General features: G+C 46.6%; 1 protein-coding gene across 2 annotated transcripts in view; it reads right to left on the minus strand.

Annotated features, from left to right (window-relative positions):
- PRKDC (protein kinase, DNA-activated, catalytic subunit) overlaps positions 1-18,699 on the minus strand; it is a 155,220-nt gene that overhangs the window by 25,254 nt on the left and 111,267 nt on the right. For both annotated transcript variants that reach the window (XM_061172006.1, XM_061172005.1), the window contains 7 exons: positions 17,752-17,931; positions 15,202-15,407; positions 13,203-13,341; positions 12,204-12,392; positions 11,405-11,629; positions 10,536-10,644; positions 9,039-9,150 (listed from right to left, as the gene is read on the minus strand). In XM_061172006.1, coding sequence (XP_061027989.1) covers positions 9,039-9,150; positions 10,536-10,644; positions 11,405-11,629; positions 12,204-12,392; positions 13,203-13,341; positions 15,202-15,407; positions 17,752-17,931 — 1,160 coding nt within the window. The remainder of the gene's footprint in view (positions 1-9,038; positions 9,151-10,535; positions 10,645-11,404; positions 11,630-12,203; positions 12,393-13,202; positions 13,342-15,201; positions 15,408-17,751; positions 17,932-18,699) is intronic.

Here is an 18,699-nt window from a genome sequence, read left to right on the forward strand (position 1 = left end):
AGGACAAAGGACCTGAACATACAAAATTCACCCCAATTAATAATCAACTAACTTTCTGTGCATCTGCGGACTAATTTCAATTTTCTTAGAAACACTGTGACCAGATAAACTAGCAAGTCTCACATCTCTCTTGCTTATTTTTTTCAGTTTTTCCCAACATGCAGCCTCCCCAGCCACAGATCTGCTCCTGTGCTCCTGACCCCATGACCACCACACAAGTGCCCCCTTCCCAAGAGCTAAACAAGAGAAGGTGGTGGACCCTGGGTGCTGGGTAAACACCTGGAGAACAGGAACGTCACCCTGTGACGGCGTGAATGAGGGCCTGGGCTCCCAGAAGGGGGGGCAGCAGGTGAGGAGGACATGCCATCACCACCGAGAAGAGTGCACTCCACTCCAGGCGGCAGAGTAGCCACGACGTCCCAGAGGGAGGGCACAGGTGACACAAAGGTGGTACCCGGCATGCTCCTGTGTCAGCCCTCGGAGGAAGGAGCCCGGAAAGAGCTATCTTGGTAAAAGTGACAGAGCCCTGGCTCTGGTGAGGCCGCAGGAGGCGCCGCAGCCGCCCTTCTGCTGGTGACGGCTAGAAACGGGGTAGCATGCAATCACAACCACCCAGGGGTCTGAGGGTAAGTAAAAGACGGCCGCCTTCAAGGACACGGAAACCAGGAGAAGGTTCTGCCACTGCGGTGAGTGTCCTGCTTTTCTCTGTCTTCTCCCAGTTCTGCCACAAGGACAACCACGACGTGGAGTGTGGCAGCCTGAGTACGAAGACTCTGAAAGAAGCAAGCCCTGTTGTACTGTGCCTGGAGGAACCAAAGGCTGCAGAGGGCACCCTGCAGGGGACAGAGCGGAGAAGGGAGCCTCTAGCTCTGCACAGGAAGCAGCGTGGGCCGCGGCCACCCCGCGACAGGCGCGTGTGCAGGACTGACTTGGGAGCTGAACTGAGACCTGAGCCAGCAGAAAGCGAGAGCCCAGGTGCAAGTCTAAGGGGCTGGCTGCTGCAGGGGCAGAACAGCCCACGTCCCCTGGGAGCTGTAAAGGAGCTCAGTCTGCACACTTTCTAGGACACAAGCCAAAATTCACTGAAATCCAAAGAACCAAGAAAATGTGCCTGTTTTCAGTGAAAAGGACAGTAAGCAGATGTCGACTCTGAGACGACCGACAGGTTGCAAAGGTCACACAAGGACCTTTAAACAGCTATTTTAACTACCTCTAAGAGGTCAAGAAAAATACACATGGAATAAACGAAAAAGTAGGTATCTCAGCAGAGAGGGAGTGTAGAAAGAGCCAAATAGAAATTTTACTGAAAAGTACCCGAAATAAAACATTCACTAGACAGACTTAAAAGAGGAAACAACAGTGAGTTTGAAGACAGATCAATAGAAATGATCTAATCTGAAGAATAAAGAGAAAAAAGATTGAATAAAAGTGAACCTGTGGGACAATGTCAAAAGGTCTAATACATGTGTAATTGGCATCCCACAAACAGAGAAAAACTGGGGCAAAAAAAATACTTGAAAAAACAATAACAGAAAATTTCCCAAATTTGGTGACATATATGTACAGATTCAAGAAGCCTGGTGAAGCTCAAACTGGATAAATTCAAAGAAAACCATACATAGACACATCATAATTAAACTGCTGATAACCAACAATAAAAAAAAAAAAAATCTTGACACCAGCCCCCAAATATGACACATTACATATTGGGGAACAACCATATGAACAAGCATGACTTTCCCTTCGGAAACATAGAGGACAAATGATCCCCCAGTATTCTATACCCTGAGAAAATATTCTTCAGGAATGAAGTGAAATGAAGACACCTCAGACAAAGGAAAAGCAAGAGAATTCATCACAGGCAGACCTGAATTCCAAGAACTGCGAAAGGAAAATCTTCAGCTGAAGGGAAATATGAGAGGAAAACTTGGATCTTTAGGAACAAATGATGAGCATCAAAACTGGTGAGTGCAGGGACGTCCCTGGGGGTCCAGGGGTTAAGACTCCACCTTCCACTGCAGGGGGTGCGCGTTCCATCCTGGTCGGGGAACTGAGATCCCACGTGCCATGCGGCATGGCCCCCCACCAAAAAAAAAGGAAAGGAAAGGAAAAAAGAAAGAGAGAGAGAGAAAGAAGGAAAGAAAGAAAAGAAATGGTGAGTATATGAAAGACTGTTCCTTGTAAGTTCCGAATCATGTTAGACTATTTAAAGCAAAAATATATTATCTGTTAATATTTTCACTGTTACTTCATATATATATATACATATATGAAGTACACACATGTCAATATGTCTTTACTGCAACATAAGCTAAAATGCACATTTCATCAGGAAGACACAGCAATTATCAACATGTATGTGCCTAATAACTCAGTTCAAAATACAATGAGTAAAAACAGAATTAAAAGGCAAAACAGACAGTTCCACAATCACAGCAGGAGGTTTTGAAATCCCAATCTCAGCAGCAGATGGAACTAAACAAAAAAATCACCAAAGACATGGAAGATCTGAAAAACACAATTGACCACCTCAATCTAAATGAAAATTATAAACATTATGTCCAAGAACTGCAGAATATACAGGATTTTCAAGTGCGCATGGTATATTTACTAAAGTAGACCATACGCTTGGTCATAAAAAAAGTCTCAATAAATTTAAAAAGGCTGAAACCATACAGTGTGTGTTTATAACCACAAGGAGTTAATTCAGAAATCAATAAATAAGAGACACAGAAAACTCACTTCTAACTATTTCATGGATCAAAAACCGTGCGCCACAACTACTGAGCCTGCGCTCTAGAGCCCGCGAGCCGCAACTACTGAGCCCGCGAGCCACAACTACTGAAGCCTGCGCGCCTAGAGCCCGTGCTCTGCAACAAGAGAAGCCACCACAATGAGAAGCCCGTGCACCGCAACAAAGAGTAGCCCCTGCTCGCCGCAACTAGAGAAAGCCTGCGCGCAGCAACAAAGACCCAACACAGCCAAAAATAAATAAATTTTTTTAAAAAAGCAACATATTACATCATGAACACAGCAAAGACAAGTGATGTCACCACACCACAAACAGCAAAGATGAGTGACATCATCCAGATCGTGACACAGGTCGTTCTCGACCTCGGTCCCCCTCACAGGAAAACCAACCAACAACATTCAAGGACAAGACAGCACTGGGAAAACCCCACAACACGGGGATGAGGCGTAAACAGCCCCACACCCCGGGGACTGCGAGGGACCCCACTGGAAGGGTGCGAGAAGCAGCCGCACTGGGGCCACCACCAGGGCCCCCGAGCCTGCGGTTTCTCCAGTGGGTCTCACCTCCCAGGCGTCGCGGGGCTCAGGGTATGACAGAAGACAGGGTGGGGCTTACAGCTACCAGGGCTGGGATCCTGCCAGGCAGTCCCAGCAGAGCCCGAGCAGAAATCCTAACCAGTGGCTTCGCGTGCCTGAGCCGACACGGCGGCCCAGTCTGACCAGGGAGCTGGGCAGGACGCGCGTCTGCCCGATTCAGGACCCAAACAACAAGCCTTGCTGGCCTGGAGCGTGTTCTGCCCTCTGCCTGGGCAGGGAGCTAATTCACAGCCCTACCCACCTGACTGGGAAACCCTGCTCACAGCAGCACGTGGTCAGAGCGCCTGCCGGTGGACAGAGCCGGGACACTGGCCCAGCAGGCCAGGGAGCTTGGCTCACGGTTCTGTTCCATTTGGTTCCCAAACAAGAGCCTGGCCAGCCGGGGGCCTGCGTGGTGGCCCCTCGCGCACGGGCAGGGCAGGGAAACCAACTTGCCGAAGAGCCTTCAGCTCACCTAGCCGGGGAGCCTCACCAGAGCACGTGGGAAATCCCACAGCCCAGTGCACAGTGGTGCTGGAGCCCCTCCCTTCCCATCTGCAGAGTCAAACCGGTGGCCTGCCTAGCCAGGGAATTCGCTGTGTGGTCTCGACTGATCTGGGTCCCCAGGCGATGAGTTATGCTGGCCCTGGGCCAGCTTGGCTGCCTCCCCCGACCCCCCGGGGCAGTACCCCACCTACTGCTGAGCATGGCACCCAGTCCCGACCACCTAGGAAGCCTGAACAGAGAATGCAGGCAACACAGAGCCATCCTACAGCTGCGCTGCGGCAGGACCCCAGTCCTACCCAGCTGTCCTGGGCCAGCGGCACCCCGACCCCCAACCTCAGAGCTCAGGCAGCAGCCTCACCCCAAATACACAACAGCAGGCCCCACCTGCCCAAGGAAGCTACCAGCTGACACGTCCAGAGCCCCAGGCTGAGCTGACTGGTGAAAGACTATCTCTGCAAAGTCTGAACAAGACCATTTACTCAGATGCGTAGATACCAACATAATGAACCAAGGATCACGAAAAATCAGCTAACCATGATGCCGCCAAAGGAAACTACTAAAGCTCCATACCGGACCCTAAAGAAATGGAGATCTGTGAACGGTCGGGCAAGAATTCAGAATAATCCACTTAAAGAAGTTAGTGAACTACAAGAAAGCACAGACAACTAAGTGAAATTAGGAAAACAATGCACGAACAAAATGAGAAGTTTAACAAAAACACAAAAACCATCAAAAAAAAACAAAAACAGAAATCCTGGAACTGAAGAATTCAACAGAGAGCTTCAAAAGCAGATTCGACCATGTGGCAGATTCAATGAAATTATCCAGTCAGGGGAGCAAAAGAAAACAGAATGAAAAAGAGTGTAGCAGAGCATAAGAGAAACAACACACCCATTATAAAAATCCCAGAAGGAGAAGAGATAAAGAAAAAGACAAAGTACATTTAAAGCAATAATGGTTGAAAACTTCCCTTACCTGAGGAGAGAAATGGACACCCAGATCCTTGACTCCCAAAAGACCCCAACAATGCAGGAGGCCGGGGTTCGATCCCTGGTCAGGGAACTAGGTCCCACATGCATGCGGCAATTAAGAGTTCGCGTGCCACAACTAAGGAGCCCGCGAGCCACAACTGAGGAGCCCACGTGCTGCAACTAAGGAGCTCTCGAGCTGCAACTAAGAAGCCTGCCTGCCGCAACTAAGGAGCCCACCTGCTGCAACTAAGACCCGGTGCAACCAAATAAATAAATAAATATTTGGAGGGGAAAAAAAAAGAGCCCAAGTAGGTTGAATCCAAACAGGGGTACACCGAGACACATTACAACTGAAGTGTCCAAAGTCCAAGACAAAGACTTTTGGAAGCAGCAAGAGAAAGGCGACACGTCACACAAGGGAACCCTCCCACCCCCCACCCAGTAAGACTATAGGCAAAGTCCTCAAAAGAAACATTTCAGGACAGGAGAGAATGGGGTGATACATTCAAAATATTGAAAGAAAAAAAGAACTGTCAACCAAGAATACTGTATCTGGCAAAGCTCTCCTTCAGAAATGAAGAAGAGATAAACAAAAGCTGAGGGAGTCCATTACTAGACCTGCCTGCCTTACAAGAAAGCTAAAGGGAGTTCTTCTAGCAGAACTGTGATGCTAATTAACATCACAGAAACATACGAAGTTAGTATATAACTCACTGGTAATGGTAACATAAAACCAAAGTCAAATTCTCTAATATGGCAGTGGTGGTATGTAATTCACTGACAACTCCAGTTTAAAACTTAAAAAACAAATGTATTAAATATAACCATAACTTCAATAATCTGGTATTGGATGCATGATATAAAAATATGTAAACTGTAACATCAATAACCTAAAATGTAAGAGGGATGAGGACACAAAAGCATAAAGTTTAAGAATGTTATCACAGTTAAGTTGTTATCAGCTTAAAATCAGGTGTTACAAGATAGTTTATGTAAACCTTGTGGTAAACACAAAGGAAAAAACTGTAGTAGTTACACAAAAGATCACGATAAAGAAGTCAAAGCACACCAAACAAAAAGTCATCCATCAAATCACACAAAAAGAGAACAGGATAAGCAACAAGGGGTAATGAACCCACAAAACTGTCAGAGAACAATTAACAAAATGGCAACAGTAAGCCTTACCTACTGATAATTACTTCAAATGTAAATGGTTTAGATTCTCCAAGCGATTAAAAAAAACAAGATCCAGGGAGTTACCTCGCGGTCCAGTGGTTAGGACCCCTGGCACTTTCACTGCCGTAGCCCAGATTCAATCCCTGGTCAGGGAACAAAGATCCCACAAGCCAGGAGGCACGGCCGGAAAAAAAAAAAAAAAGATCTCCAACGATATGCTGCCTACAATACACTCACTTTCGCTCTGAAGACACACTGACAAGAGTCAAGGGTGGGAGAGATATTTCAAGCAAATGGTAACCTAAAAAAGCAGGGGTAGCTATACTATACCAAACAAAATAGATTTTAAGCTAACAATGGTAAAAAGATACAAGGAAGGTCATTACATGATGATAAAGGGGCCAATTGCCAATCTGTCAAGAAAATACAACGATTGTAAATATTTATGCACCCAACAATGAAGCACCTAAGTATATAAAGCAAATACTAATAGAACTAAAAGGAGAAATAAACAGCAATACAATAATAGTTGGGGGTTTTAATACCACTGTCAACAATGGACAGATCATCCAGACAGAAAATCAGTAAGGAAATAGCAGATTTGAACAATACTATAGACAAAATGGACCTAATAGACACACACACAATAAAGCAGAAAAACAACACGACCAATTAAATAGATGCAGAAAAAGCATTTGACAAAATTCAACACCATTCATGATAAAACAAAACTTTCAGAAAATCAGTATATGAACAGCAAATAACCAGAAAATACAATGAAAAAAAACCCTCCGTTTACAACAGTGCTGAAAAAACCATACATACTTAGGAGCAAATCTAACAAAAGACAGCTAAGATCTCCAGATGGAAAAAATACAAATCTTTGAAATTAAAGAGGACCTAAATAAACAGAGAGACATACCACATTCGTGAATTGGAGAACTCTACACTGTTAAGACAGCAATTCCCAAAGTTGATCTAGAGTCAACAAAATCCCAAACTCTGTTCTTCTTTTTTTCTTTTTTCTCTGGTAGAAATTGATAAGCAGATACTAAAATGTATATATAAATGTAAGCAACCTAAAATAAACAAAGCAGTTTTCATAAAACAAAGTTGGAGAACTCACCCTATCTGATTTAAGACTTACTATAACGCATCAGTAATGAAGACAGTTTGATATTGTGAAAAGATATGCATATAAATCAAGGAACAGAACAGAGCATTCAAAAACAGACCCACAGACATAACCGTCACTGATTTTCAGAAAAGGTGCCGAGGCAATTCAGTGATACAAAGTAAGACTTCTGAACAAATGGGACTAGACAACTAGATACCCATATGGAAAAAGTGAACATGTATTCCTACCTCATACCATCTACAAGAATTACCTTCCACTGGATCATAGACCTAAATGTAAGAACTAAAACTACAACATGTCTAGAAGGAAACACAGGAGGATAATTTTGCAAGATGAGCCTGGAGGGACTTCCCTGGTGGCACAATGGTTAAGACCCCGTGCTCCCAATGCAGGGGGCTCAGGTTTGATCCCTGGTCAGGGAACTAGATCCCACATGCATGCTGCAACTAAGGAGCCGGTGAGCCACAACTAAGGAGCCCACCTGCCGCAAGTAAGACCCGGCACAAGGCTGGTGTGGGCTAAAGTCACCACAGACACAGAACACGGAGGAGTAGGTCTCGTCAGAAGCAGGACACAGGCATGTCTCAAAGTACCTCCCACGTTGCTTGTTAGCTGCAGAGGAAAAAACAGGCCTTGTACACCAGAAAGACCAGACACAGTATTAACCAGGCGATCAACACTGCTACCACCAGTGAAAGGCAGGTGGACACTCTGTGCTTCCAGACGTGAGACCACAGGACCAATACTCCACTTAAGTGGTATTCTGGCTATGGGTATTTCACCTGAAGATAATCGCGAGGATACACAGCCAAACCCAAACAGAAGAGAATTCCTCAGAAGTGTCAGTGTCATGAAAGATGGCTGAGGAACTGTTCCAGATTAGGGGAGACCAAAAAGATACATCAACTAAATGTGTACATGACTCTGCACTGGATCCTGTCTTAAAAGACAAATTGCCTTAAAGGACGTTAATGGGACAACGGACAAAACTGAAATTGAGGCTGTAGATTAAAATGAAAACAGAGAAGTTACTACTGTACTGTGGTTCTAAGAATATACTCTTTTTCTTAGGAAAGGTACACCGATACAAACAGAGGTAAAGAAATAGACGTATGCAACTTACCCTCAAACGGTTCCGAAAATAAATATATGTATGTGGAGAGAAAGAAAAAAATGCTAACGCAGCAACATGTTAAAAAATGTTTAAAAAAAAAAAAAAAAGTGTACCTGGGTAAAAGGTACACAGGAGAGTTCTACTTTTCTTGTAACCTTTCTTATAAGTAAGAAATTGTCTCAAAATAAAAAGTAAAAGAAGTTTGAAAAATAAAAAGTATAAAAAGTAAAATTTTAAAAAGCTGTAGTATCAGAGGAAACAGGGTCCAACAGCAAGAATGCCAAACATGGGGTCACAGTCCTTCAGTCCTACTGACTGTGTGTTTTTGAATAAAATAACTCACAACCGCTCTGGCTCTATTACCTCTTCTCCGACACATATGGTTAATACCTGCCTAGGATTACCCAGGGCCGTTACAGGTGAGGAAAAGAATCTCAGACCCGGCGAAGTGATGAATACAGCACGTAACAGAGCTGGGAGGTAGGAGGTGGGAGTGTCAAAAATCCAGGTTATAATAACAGAATAAGAAGAAGTTGTTAAGCAGTATCTTCTTTGCTGCCATGTCACTCGCCCACATTCAGCCCTGAGACAGGAGCAGAGGGGACACCCCTGCCTTCTCTCACCGCCCAGCACGGAATGGACCAGGGGACAAAGACGCACGGAGAGTACTGTCAGAACAACCTCAGTGGAAATTGGCCCACGAGGCTCAGACCCCACATTTGTCTAAACCACAGTTTGGGAGAAAAGCTATTCTGGCAACTTCAAAAAAGAATCCACATTCAACTCAGAAGGCTCAACATCTCACCGATTCGTGATGACGTCATCCCAGACGTTCATGGGGTCCATCTTAGCATCCGGATATCTACTTGTCCAGGTTTTTAGAAGCCTCTTAAGGGGAAGGTGAGATGACATATTGCCTAAAAATAATATCAGAGTGTGACTATGTCCACGGCTCAGTGACCAGACCACCTTACAAAGCGCAGCTGTCAAATTTCTTGTCCAAATTTAAATGTTTTGTCTTATCTTTCACAACAGGAGCAAAAGCTACCATATTTTAAATATTCTGGCATTAAAACTCAATTTCTTCGGGCCATAGAGGGAAGATGAGGAAATAAACATACACAATTTTTACATTTAGCACAGGTCCACAATCCTCCATCCACGATTCCAAAATCTAAAAAGCACTGAAAACTGACATGTTTTTCACAGAGTTGCAGCCAATTTTCCTGTTTGCAAAATCTGATCTGAATCATCACAGGGCAACTTACAGTCTGTTTACGCCACTCGTGGGGACACCCACCCAGGCGGTGGACAGCCATCAGTCGTGGGCTGACGGGCCACTGCACACAAGGCCCAACCCAGTATGCACACAAGGTTGCCGGTGATAGCCCCCAAACGACCTGGCCTCGAGGGCTTCGGAAAAGGGATTCATGATAATCCTCATGAAACTTAAATTTCACACTGCTAATGTTTAAAGCTTTGGTTTTCTTTCAGCTTAAATCACAGCCCTGAGCTCAAAATCTGGATCCTTCATGTATTAGCTTAGGCAAGTTATTTAATCTCTGATGCCCTATAAAACGGGGAGAAAGGATCTACATCTCATAAGGCTGTTATAAAAACTAGGTAATATAGAGAAAAGAGATCAACATAGCTCCTGGGATAATACATCATTAATAATATGTACTTGAAACATCATTCTCCAAATTTAAAACAGAGAACAGGTAGGTAGATAGTTCTGAATACCAATTCTTATTAGTACTCCGAAAAGCCTACAAAACTGAAATTCAGATTTACAGTCAAGACGTTACCTCTGACTCTGGGTGGCCTCCCATCAGCACCAGGATAAAACCTACTCGTCGGCGGCAGAAAGGCCTTCCAGGTCCGGGCATTGCCGCCCTCGGCCTCACCTTACCAGCTGGCACCCAGGACAGAAGCTCTGGCACCTCAGGGTCAGGCCTGCCTTCTGCGAGCCCCTCTCTTCCGACCACGCCCAACTCGGGGTCCTGCCGGCCAGGTGCTGTCACCCCAGTTTCTCATGGGGCCCTGGACCTGCCTCTGCCTCTGCGGGTGCCACGTGTCAGACCACTACTCCTTGGAAGCTTCTCCAGTGCCCAGAATCGCGCTTGACCATGTTGAACACTTACTTCAACAATCCCAAATATATACATTTGTAGAATAAACTCAAGGCAGTTTCTAACCCATACAGTAAGAAACATGTACTGTCACTAGGCAAAAAGATCAAAAGCCGAAACTCTTCCGCAATTATAAAAGAAAAAAACGGTAGGTATAAATTGAACATTACCTTGTTTGCTAATAAAGCTGATGAACTCCTGAATTTCTATGAAAGTCTGCACAGACTGCAATTTGGTGAGTCTACTTCTGTGTAAAAGGACATCAATACTAGAATAATTCTGGAAAGAAGTTAGTTAGCACTGGTTACAAGTCAATTCACTGCATTAGATTTTAACACAGTTCTCAACATGAAACAGCAGCTACCCTATAAACGCATCAGTTACACATGACGTCTCAGAGTGGTTAACAATTAGGTCAGAGGAGCAATTAACAAATGGTCTAATTTTCTTTTTTAATTTAGGTTTTCAATTGCATTTCAGTTCAACAAAATCAATAAAAGCAATACAATTGGGTACCGTTGCCTCTATTTGCCACCAGTTCTTAAAAATCACAACATCCTATAATGTAAAACTGCCAATTACAGAAGCCAATTTTTCTTCTTCGATAAACTTCAAGTGTACTACTCAACCTCAAACACATTTGAAAAGTAGAATAAAGACAGTGAAGATCCATATATGGCAACGACAAATGTTTACAGACTCTACACAAGGCACGGCTTTAACAACAGAACGAGCCGACACCAAGGGAAGAACACAGAGCCGGGGCTGGCGGGGCCTGCTCTCAGGTGCTCGTCCACAGTGAGAGAAAGAAAACCCAAGGGGACACAAAACGTGGAACTTTCTAAAACAGAGAAAGGGACTAAAAGGCCCCAGGACCAAGGCCGGTGTGCACAGGCCTCAGGGGAACCAGGACGCGAGGAGGGTGGGCCCGTCACGCGGTCGGTCGGGGGAACCTGCTGCTGTGATTCTCACCCGGGAGTTTACCGATGTCAGAAAAGGTCACAGAGATGGCACATTCCCGGCTGGGATGTCATATTACCTGCAAAAACATCTGAATGCAGTTTCTGATGTAATACTCGGCCCTGTCGACGTCATCTTGCAGGAGGTAGAGGAGACTCAGCTCCTGGCTGTAGCGGAGCTCGAGCAGGGCCCTCCGCAGCTCCGAGGTCACCGCCTCGTCCACGAAGGTCAGCAGGGCCTGGTCGCCCTCCCCACGGAGCAGGGACTTGAGCCTGCTGCGGATCATGTGTGGCAGGCAGGTCTCCTGAGGAGCGAGAATCTCATCACCATGGCATCTCTGGTGTCATTTTATAGGTCCAGGTGCCAAAGTGATGGTGCTTAATGCTTCAAATTTTAAAGCACCTACGGCTACAAATTTTAAAACAAGTTCATCTAAAATGGCTCATTTTATAACCACAAAATACATAAGAACACGGTCTACAGAAAATGGGAACTACTTGTAGCTGAAAGACAACTGGACGTCTGGTACAAAGTGAGGGACTTCCAGGCACGGCCGAGGACAGCAGTGCGGACGGGCCAGGCGGGCCCAGTGAGACTGCAACGCCGCGCAGACACAGCAGGAAATGTTCTCCCGGTGGTCACACCAGGGATGCTGACGCTCATTTTTAAAGGCATCCGCTTATTCTGAAAGGTTGAGCTAAAAGCGGTGAGCGGTTTAACAACATTATGCAGTTTGGGGGGTGTCAGGTCGTATAAACACCCTAATGCTGCACAACTACTGCCCTGTTTTTGAACACTTTTAAACAACCTGCCTAATGAGAGCACACCTGACCATCTAAAACACTTATTTCCGTGACCTCAGAAATGACTCCACACACCTGATAGAAGGGCTCACTCCACATCCTGCTGAGATCTGGGGCGCCCTCGCCGTCAGCACCGGCCGTGGAGCAGTACGCCAGCGATTTCCATTCGGCAAGCTGGTTGTAACACTCGAGGGATGCAAGCTCCCAAAAGTCCTTCTCGGCTTCCGTGGGCTCACCGTCTGCCCACTCTTGTTTATTGAGGGCCTGGTAAGATGATTTTACAAAGTTGGGAACAGTACAGATGAAAACATTTGCACTGTAGGTTGTGTAACATTCGTACTAAGAACAACCATTTTCAGATTTATGACAAGGGGAGAAAAAAGGGAAAACAGTAACTTGAGTGGAATCTAACAGTCAAATGAGTATTAAAAACCCCAGCCAAGAGGGAACCACTTCTCTGGGAAACTTAACAATGAAGACAGTGAATAAGCTGAAGACTTTAAATGACCCATAATTTGATGTAAATACTGTAGATTATTTACTACTTACAGAGTTCTTAGAATGAAAATTAGAAAATAAGACATTTACAGAAAATTGCAGAAGATTCCACCACCTGGATCTCTCGCACAGGCCACAGACCTGAACTCCAAGTATGTACCTGCTACACATCCACACTCGGCCACTGGTAGCTCAAACACAAACCTGAACTTCAGTCATCTTCCCAAAACCAACTCTTACCTACCTCTTTATAAATTTTTTACTTACTGAATGAAAACAATCTACTCAAATATAAATTACATAATAATACCAGATACTGAAGTAACATCTTACAATTTTATCGTACTTGGAATACTTTCTTTTATTCAGTGATGTTTTCTTAAAAAGAGTAAGAGATAACAACAATACTTAGCTCACATTCGGTTATTATGAAACCATTTTCTGATACTACTTTGTGTAAATTCTAAGGAATAAAGCTGAAATATTTGAAGCTCTAAATTCTAAAGCTAACTATTTTTCCATTCAGAGAACAAAAGTGTTTAAGCAACTAACATACTCGCTAGAGATCAACTTTACCTCGTTATACAGCCGTGCAGCTTCAGAATAATCACTTCTCGCTTCTGCTAATAACGCGTCCTGTGTGACCTGCTTTGTTCCTATCTCACTGCTGAAAATACCACGGAGGGTGTCATACTCTCCAATCGACCTGTACAGCCTATAAAACAAACCAAAAAAAAAAAAAAAGTCCAAATCAATGAATGCCCCAGTATTTTTAAAGTCTTTACTCTAATGAAATATTAAATCAAGATGTCATACATTATAATTAACCAAAAAAGATATGTTATTCTTGTTTGGTAAAAATATAAAATCTTAAAAATTTTGAAGTTGCCATTAAGTTTTACTACTTTAGCCATACAGAAGGCAGAAGTTATTCTACAGCGCATTTAAAGTAAAATCTGAAAATTATAGGTTTACAATGCGTAAGCTGACTCATTAAATGAGGCTGTTCTGTGTTAATTCATTGCTGAGACACTGCTCTTATCTGTGGTAACCTATTTGGAATCCTTGTCTAGCCCTAAAATTTGGAATGTAGTCAAGAACCCCAAAGCAGGTAAATTAGTCCTGGTCCTAGAGATGCCACGTTTTACTCCACGTTCTACGGCCTTCTCGATTCTACTGACAGCCTGAACACGGGCTAGAGCATTCATCTCTGACGTTAACACAAACCTGCTGGTCCATCAGCCAAGCTCCCCCTTTAAGGTAGTCTCAAGTGTTCAGTAAGTGCGTTCCCTTCTCCCTAGAGACTTCTTCCCACCTTTTGAGCCTCCACACAAATCAAATGTCCTCTCTTCCTAACCCTGCAGTCGCCTGACCACCGAGCTGAGGACCACTTCCCTCCGGGTCTTCCTGCATTTGCTGCTTCCCTGGGTATGAAATTTCATGTGTTTATTACACCAAAAAAGCCCCACGGGGTCTCTTTCAGAGCCCACTGACTCCAAATTTAGACCAAAAAAATCTAATAGCTATAGCTCTCTTACTGCCCTGCTCATGGGGAGTTAAAGGTAACAAATCAGAGGCAGAGGTAGGGAGGTGGGAAAATAGCCCACAGCCCAGGAGTCCAAGAGGAGACGAAGCTACAAGCATTTTCCAGGAATTCAGAAAACACACCAGCCTCAGGTCCACCCTACACTGGCCCCCGGTCCCTGGACCACATACGCTGTACCGTGGTCAAAACAATGACGTGGGACTTCCCTGGTGGCCCAGTGGCAAAGACCCCGCACTCCCAACGCACGGGGCCCAGATTCGATCCCTGGTCCGGGAACTAGATCCCACATGCATGCCGCAACTAAGAGTTCGCATGCCACAACTAAAGATCCCGCACACCACAACGAAGACCCGGCACAGCCAAATGAACAATTAAAAATAAATAAATATTTAAAAAAATTCTGTTTGAAAGGAATGCACAAACATAATATAAAAAGTGTGAGGAAGCATTAATAAAGCTAGAAAAAAAAATGTTTAAAAGTTTAGGCCCTTAAAAGCTGTGTGCTTTATTTATCCAGACAACACCCAAGACCCGAGACTCTGCCCCCTGAAACTCCCAAGCGCACAAGGCGTCACTACTGCCCATGGCCACGCCAGACACAAGAGGGTAAGGCCGCCCGTGGGCAGAAGCAGCCCCCGCAGAGGCCCTTCCTCCCACCCAGGGTGCCGCCCGTGCCGCTGGCGGGGTCTAACCTGCGCTGTGCCGCTCTCGGCACCCGACGCAGCGCCTCGCTACCCACCACGGCGCTCAGTTCAGAGAGACAGGAGCGACCACACAACAGCGGCAAGGCAAGAACCCCCACTCTCACTTCCACTCTTACGCCCACAACCTGAAGATCTAAAAACCAGTGTTACAGAAAAGAAGCGCAAGCCAAATTTCACCCGAATCCAGCATCCTCAGAATTAGGCACTGGCCTTCTTATGATAAAGCCTCACGTAACCGAAACAGAATTTGTTTTTCCCAAATACACAAAGTAACTGTACCAGATGTATCGGCCTCGGCCCCAGCGGGGTCGGGGCCCGGGCTCACCTGGCGAGCTCCATCCATCTGCCGACGGCGGCAGGGAGGCCGGGCCTGCCCCGAGCGCGCTTGGCGGGCGGCTCCGGGGGCAGCAGGTGCAGCAGCGCTTCCTCCAGCAGGTGGATGGCCCCCGGCTGCTGCAGGCCCGCCAGGCCGGCGCTGCTGACCACGGCCGGGTCCAGGCTCAGCAGGTCGGCGTGTCGGCAGCTGACCTCCTGTGAAGACAGACACGGCGGCCCTCTAGCCCGCGGCTCCCCAGACACCTCTGCCAGCAAGCACCTCGCTCTGCTGAGCACAGAGGTCTGAGGTTCGCGGTCGTGAAACCACACGCTCCTCTGGGTGATTCTGTTAAGCTTCCCCCCACTTGCTCAGAGGAGGAAATGATCTCTTCTTACTGTACACTTCCAATCCAGGATTAATTTAAAGCAACAAAACCACTAGTGGACAGTGAGGGTTGTACACACTTGCTGTATGTCCAGACCACAACCGCAGTTTCCCGGAACGTATACCCTGAGGAGACGAGGAAAGCATCTGAGACACAAAGATCTCACACCCAGTCACTGCAGAGTAGGTGCGCTCGCCCCTACTACCCGGCAGCCTCCCCACGTCTCCCCATCCGGGGGCTCACGTGCTCAGCAACACGGAATGGAGGGCTTCGGGAATTATCATGTTGACCTTTACTTTGTAACTCTCAATTTGAGAGTTCTGTATACGCAAAAATAACGAAAATGAGCCCCAAACCAATATAGAGAACAGTATGACTAGTAGGACAGCATCTCATGACAAGAGAAGACCTGCGTCTGCACGGACACCTGGAAGGGCACCCCCACCCCCCGCCCCACCAAGCTGCTGGGCCCGGAACCCTCACTGAGACTGACCAGCTACCACCGAGCCAACTTGCACTCAACACCAGGGGTCTTGGAAGAACACAGATTCTCCAAAGCAAGCAAACAAACAAAAATGTTTGTCAATCTTAGCAGGAACTAGTGGTACAGGAAAGAAAATCCAAATAAAATTCTATTTCCATTAACAACATAGCAGGACTTCCCTGGTGGCGCAGTGGTTAAGAATCCGCCTGCCAATGCAGGGGACACGGGTTCGAGCCCTGGTCCGAGAAGATCCCACATGCCGCGGAGCAACTAAGCCCGTGCGCCACAACTACTGAGCCTGTGCTCTAGAGCCCATGAGCCGCAACTACTGAAGCCTGTGTGCTCTAGGGCCTGCGTGCTGCAACTACTGAAGCCTGCACGCCTACAGCCTGTGCTCTGCAACAAGAGAAGTCACTGCAATGAGAAGCCTGCATGCCACAACTACTGAGCCTGCACTCTAGAGCCTGCGCGCCACAACTACTGAGCCCACGCGCCACAACTACTGAAGCCCGCGCACCTAGAGCCCGTGCTCCGCAACAAGAGAAGCCACCGCAATGAGAAGCCCGCGCACCTCAACCAAGAGTAGCTCCCCGCTCGCCGCAACTAGAGAAAGCCTGCGTGCAGCAACGAAGACCCAACGCAGCCAAAAATAAATAAAATTAAATCTTTAAAAAAAAAAATCACTTTGGGATACAATGTAAAGAGAAACTTATTTTGAAATACTGGCTGATTCAATATAATTTCTCAAGCCTTGTCTTTGGCATCACCAGGAGAAAACCAATGGAGGAATTCTACTGGTAAATTATGAACCAATAAAAATAGAGTATATAAAAAGAAACTGTATTAACAGCTTCACGCTACATCAAAAAAGTACAAGTAAGAATACTAAGTACTTCATCTCCAGGAATTATTACCCAATCAGTCTGCAAACCAAAGCTACTGATAAATAACACTGAAGAATGTAATTTTTAAATTACTCCAGGGAGGTAACTAGTTACAAAAATACTGAGATGAATCCAAAGGATTTTCTATTAGGGACTTTTGTAACGATCCATGGTTTGAATGGCAAAGAAAACATTTCTTACATGAAAGAGTAATCTTCCAGTAAGTGTGTTCAGTGCTTACAAAAGCACGTCTACACTAGTTCTCTGCTCGAAGAGCACAGCCTTCGAAGCCTTCTCTGAGGGCGGCCTCGCAGTGCCCGTGATGGCGCACAGCCCACCCCGGCCGAGAGGCGGCCTGCCGACCTGCCTCTCCTCAGCCTGCACCGCCCCAGGCTTCTGCATCCCTCGGCCCCCGTGCCCTTCCGCCTCTGCCTGTTTACCGCCTGACCCGAGCCCGCCTCTGCCTCCGTCCCCTGCCCACAGCCAGGCACGGGCGGCATCCACGTCCCCGAGAGGCCGGCAGGAGGGCTGGGTGCCGCTCGACGCGCAGCCGTAAGCAGAGCACCGAGGGGACTGGCGGGTTCAAGACCTGAACAATTTTACATCAAGTTTGATTTCGTTATTCCGTCATATGTAAGTTTTTTTCTTTTTTAATACAAATAAATTGCGTCTAACCGTCTGGGAAGAAGCGGCCCCATCACAGGACATCTGCTCTGTTAAAACCCTCGTTTCAACTGAGAAGCCAACGGAGTCGCTAGATTTCGCCGGCGTGTGAAGGGCGGGAGACGGTGCGCGTGCGGCCTCACCTGGATGCAGGACACGAACGGCGGGAAGAAGAGGACGGTGGTGCTGAGCAAGTGAGTGAAGTCCTGCAGCAGCTTCTGGGTGGCGCCACGCCTCTCAGACGCGGTCCTGTGCTTGTCCAGCTCCTTGAGGATCCCGGAGCACAGGCTGCTGAAGAGCTGCTTCGCGATGAGCGGATCCCTCTGTAGAACATTCCGGAGGAGGACAGCCCAGGTGACTCACCCACAGCACCGGAGCCGAGCCCGAACACACAAACCGCTGCCCACGCGGCCACCGCACGTCCCAACTCCACGCCGACAGCCGCAGCCGTCGACGGGGAGGACTCGGAACTTAACCCAACACATCTGTTTGACACATGTCTCATAAGAGGCACGATGGCACGGATTCCGGACCCAGAGATACAGACTCAGAAGCTGGCTCAAGTCCTGCGTGAGTCTGAGCCTGCGGGTCCCTGCCCCAGGCCAGGGGGACACAGGGCCGTCCCTGGGGACTGACAGCAGCCTGGAGACATTGGAAAATGGCCCTGAGCTTAGACGACAGGCCAGAGCCCCGTCACCGTGGCCATTTAATCCCTTGGCGCCAGCAGGAGCCGCCTCCGTCCCGCATGGTGAGTGGCCAGGCTGACGGACACAGCCCGTCCCTCCCGCTGTCCCCAGGCACAGACCCCAGTGCCGAGAACGGCTCCCGGCAGGCAGCGTCTACATTTTTAAAATGAAGGCACGATAGCAAGAATAAATAAAATTTTTAAATTATTTTGTTTGATAAAAGCTGTGTCTGAATAAAAAGTATAATTTGATTTTTCTTTATTTTATGTTGTTCATTACTTTATTTTAGGTAATGTATTTGTCTTATAAAAAGTCATAATGTTTCTTATATAAAATTTTAGAAAATACGCATCAGGAAACAAGAAGAAAATAAATATCGCCCGTCGTTACACTCCACGGAGACGG

The sequence above is a fragment of the Eubalaena glacialis genome, chromosome 17 (assembly GCF_028564815.1).
Source record: "Eubalaena glacialis isolate mEubGla1 chromosome 17, mEubGla1.1.hap2.+ XY, whole genome shotgun sequence".
NCBI lineage: Eukaryota > Metazoa > Chordata > Mammalia > Artiodactyla > Balaenidae > Eubalaena > Eubalaena glacialis.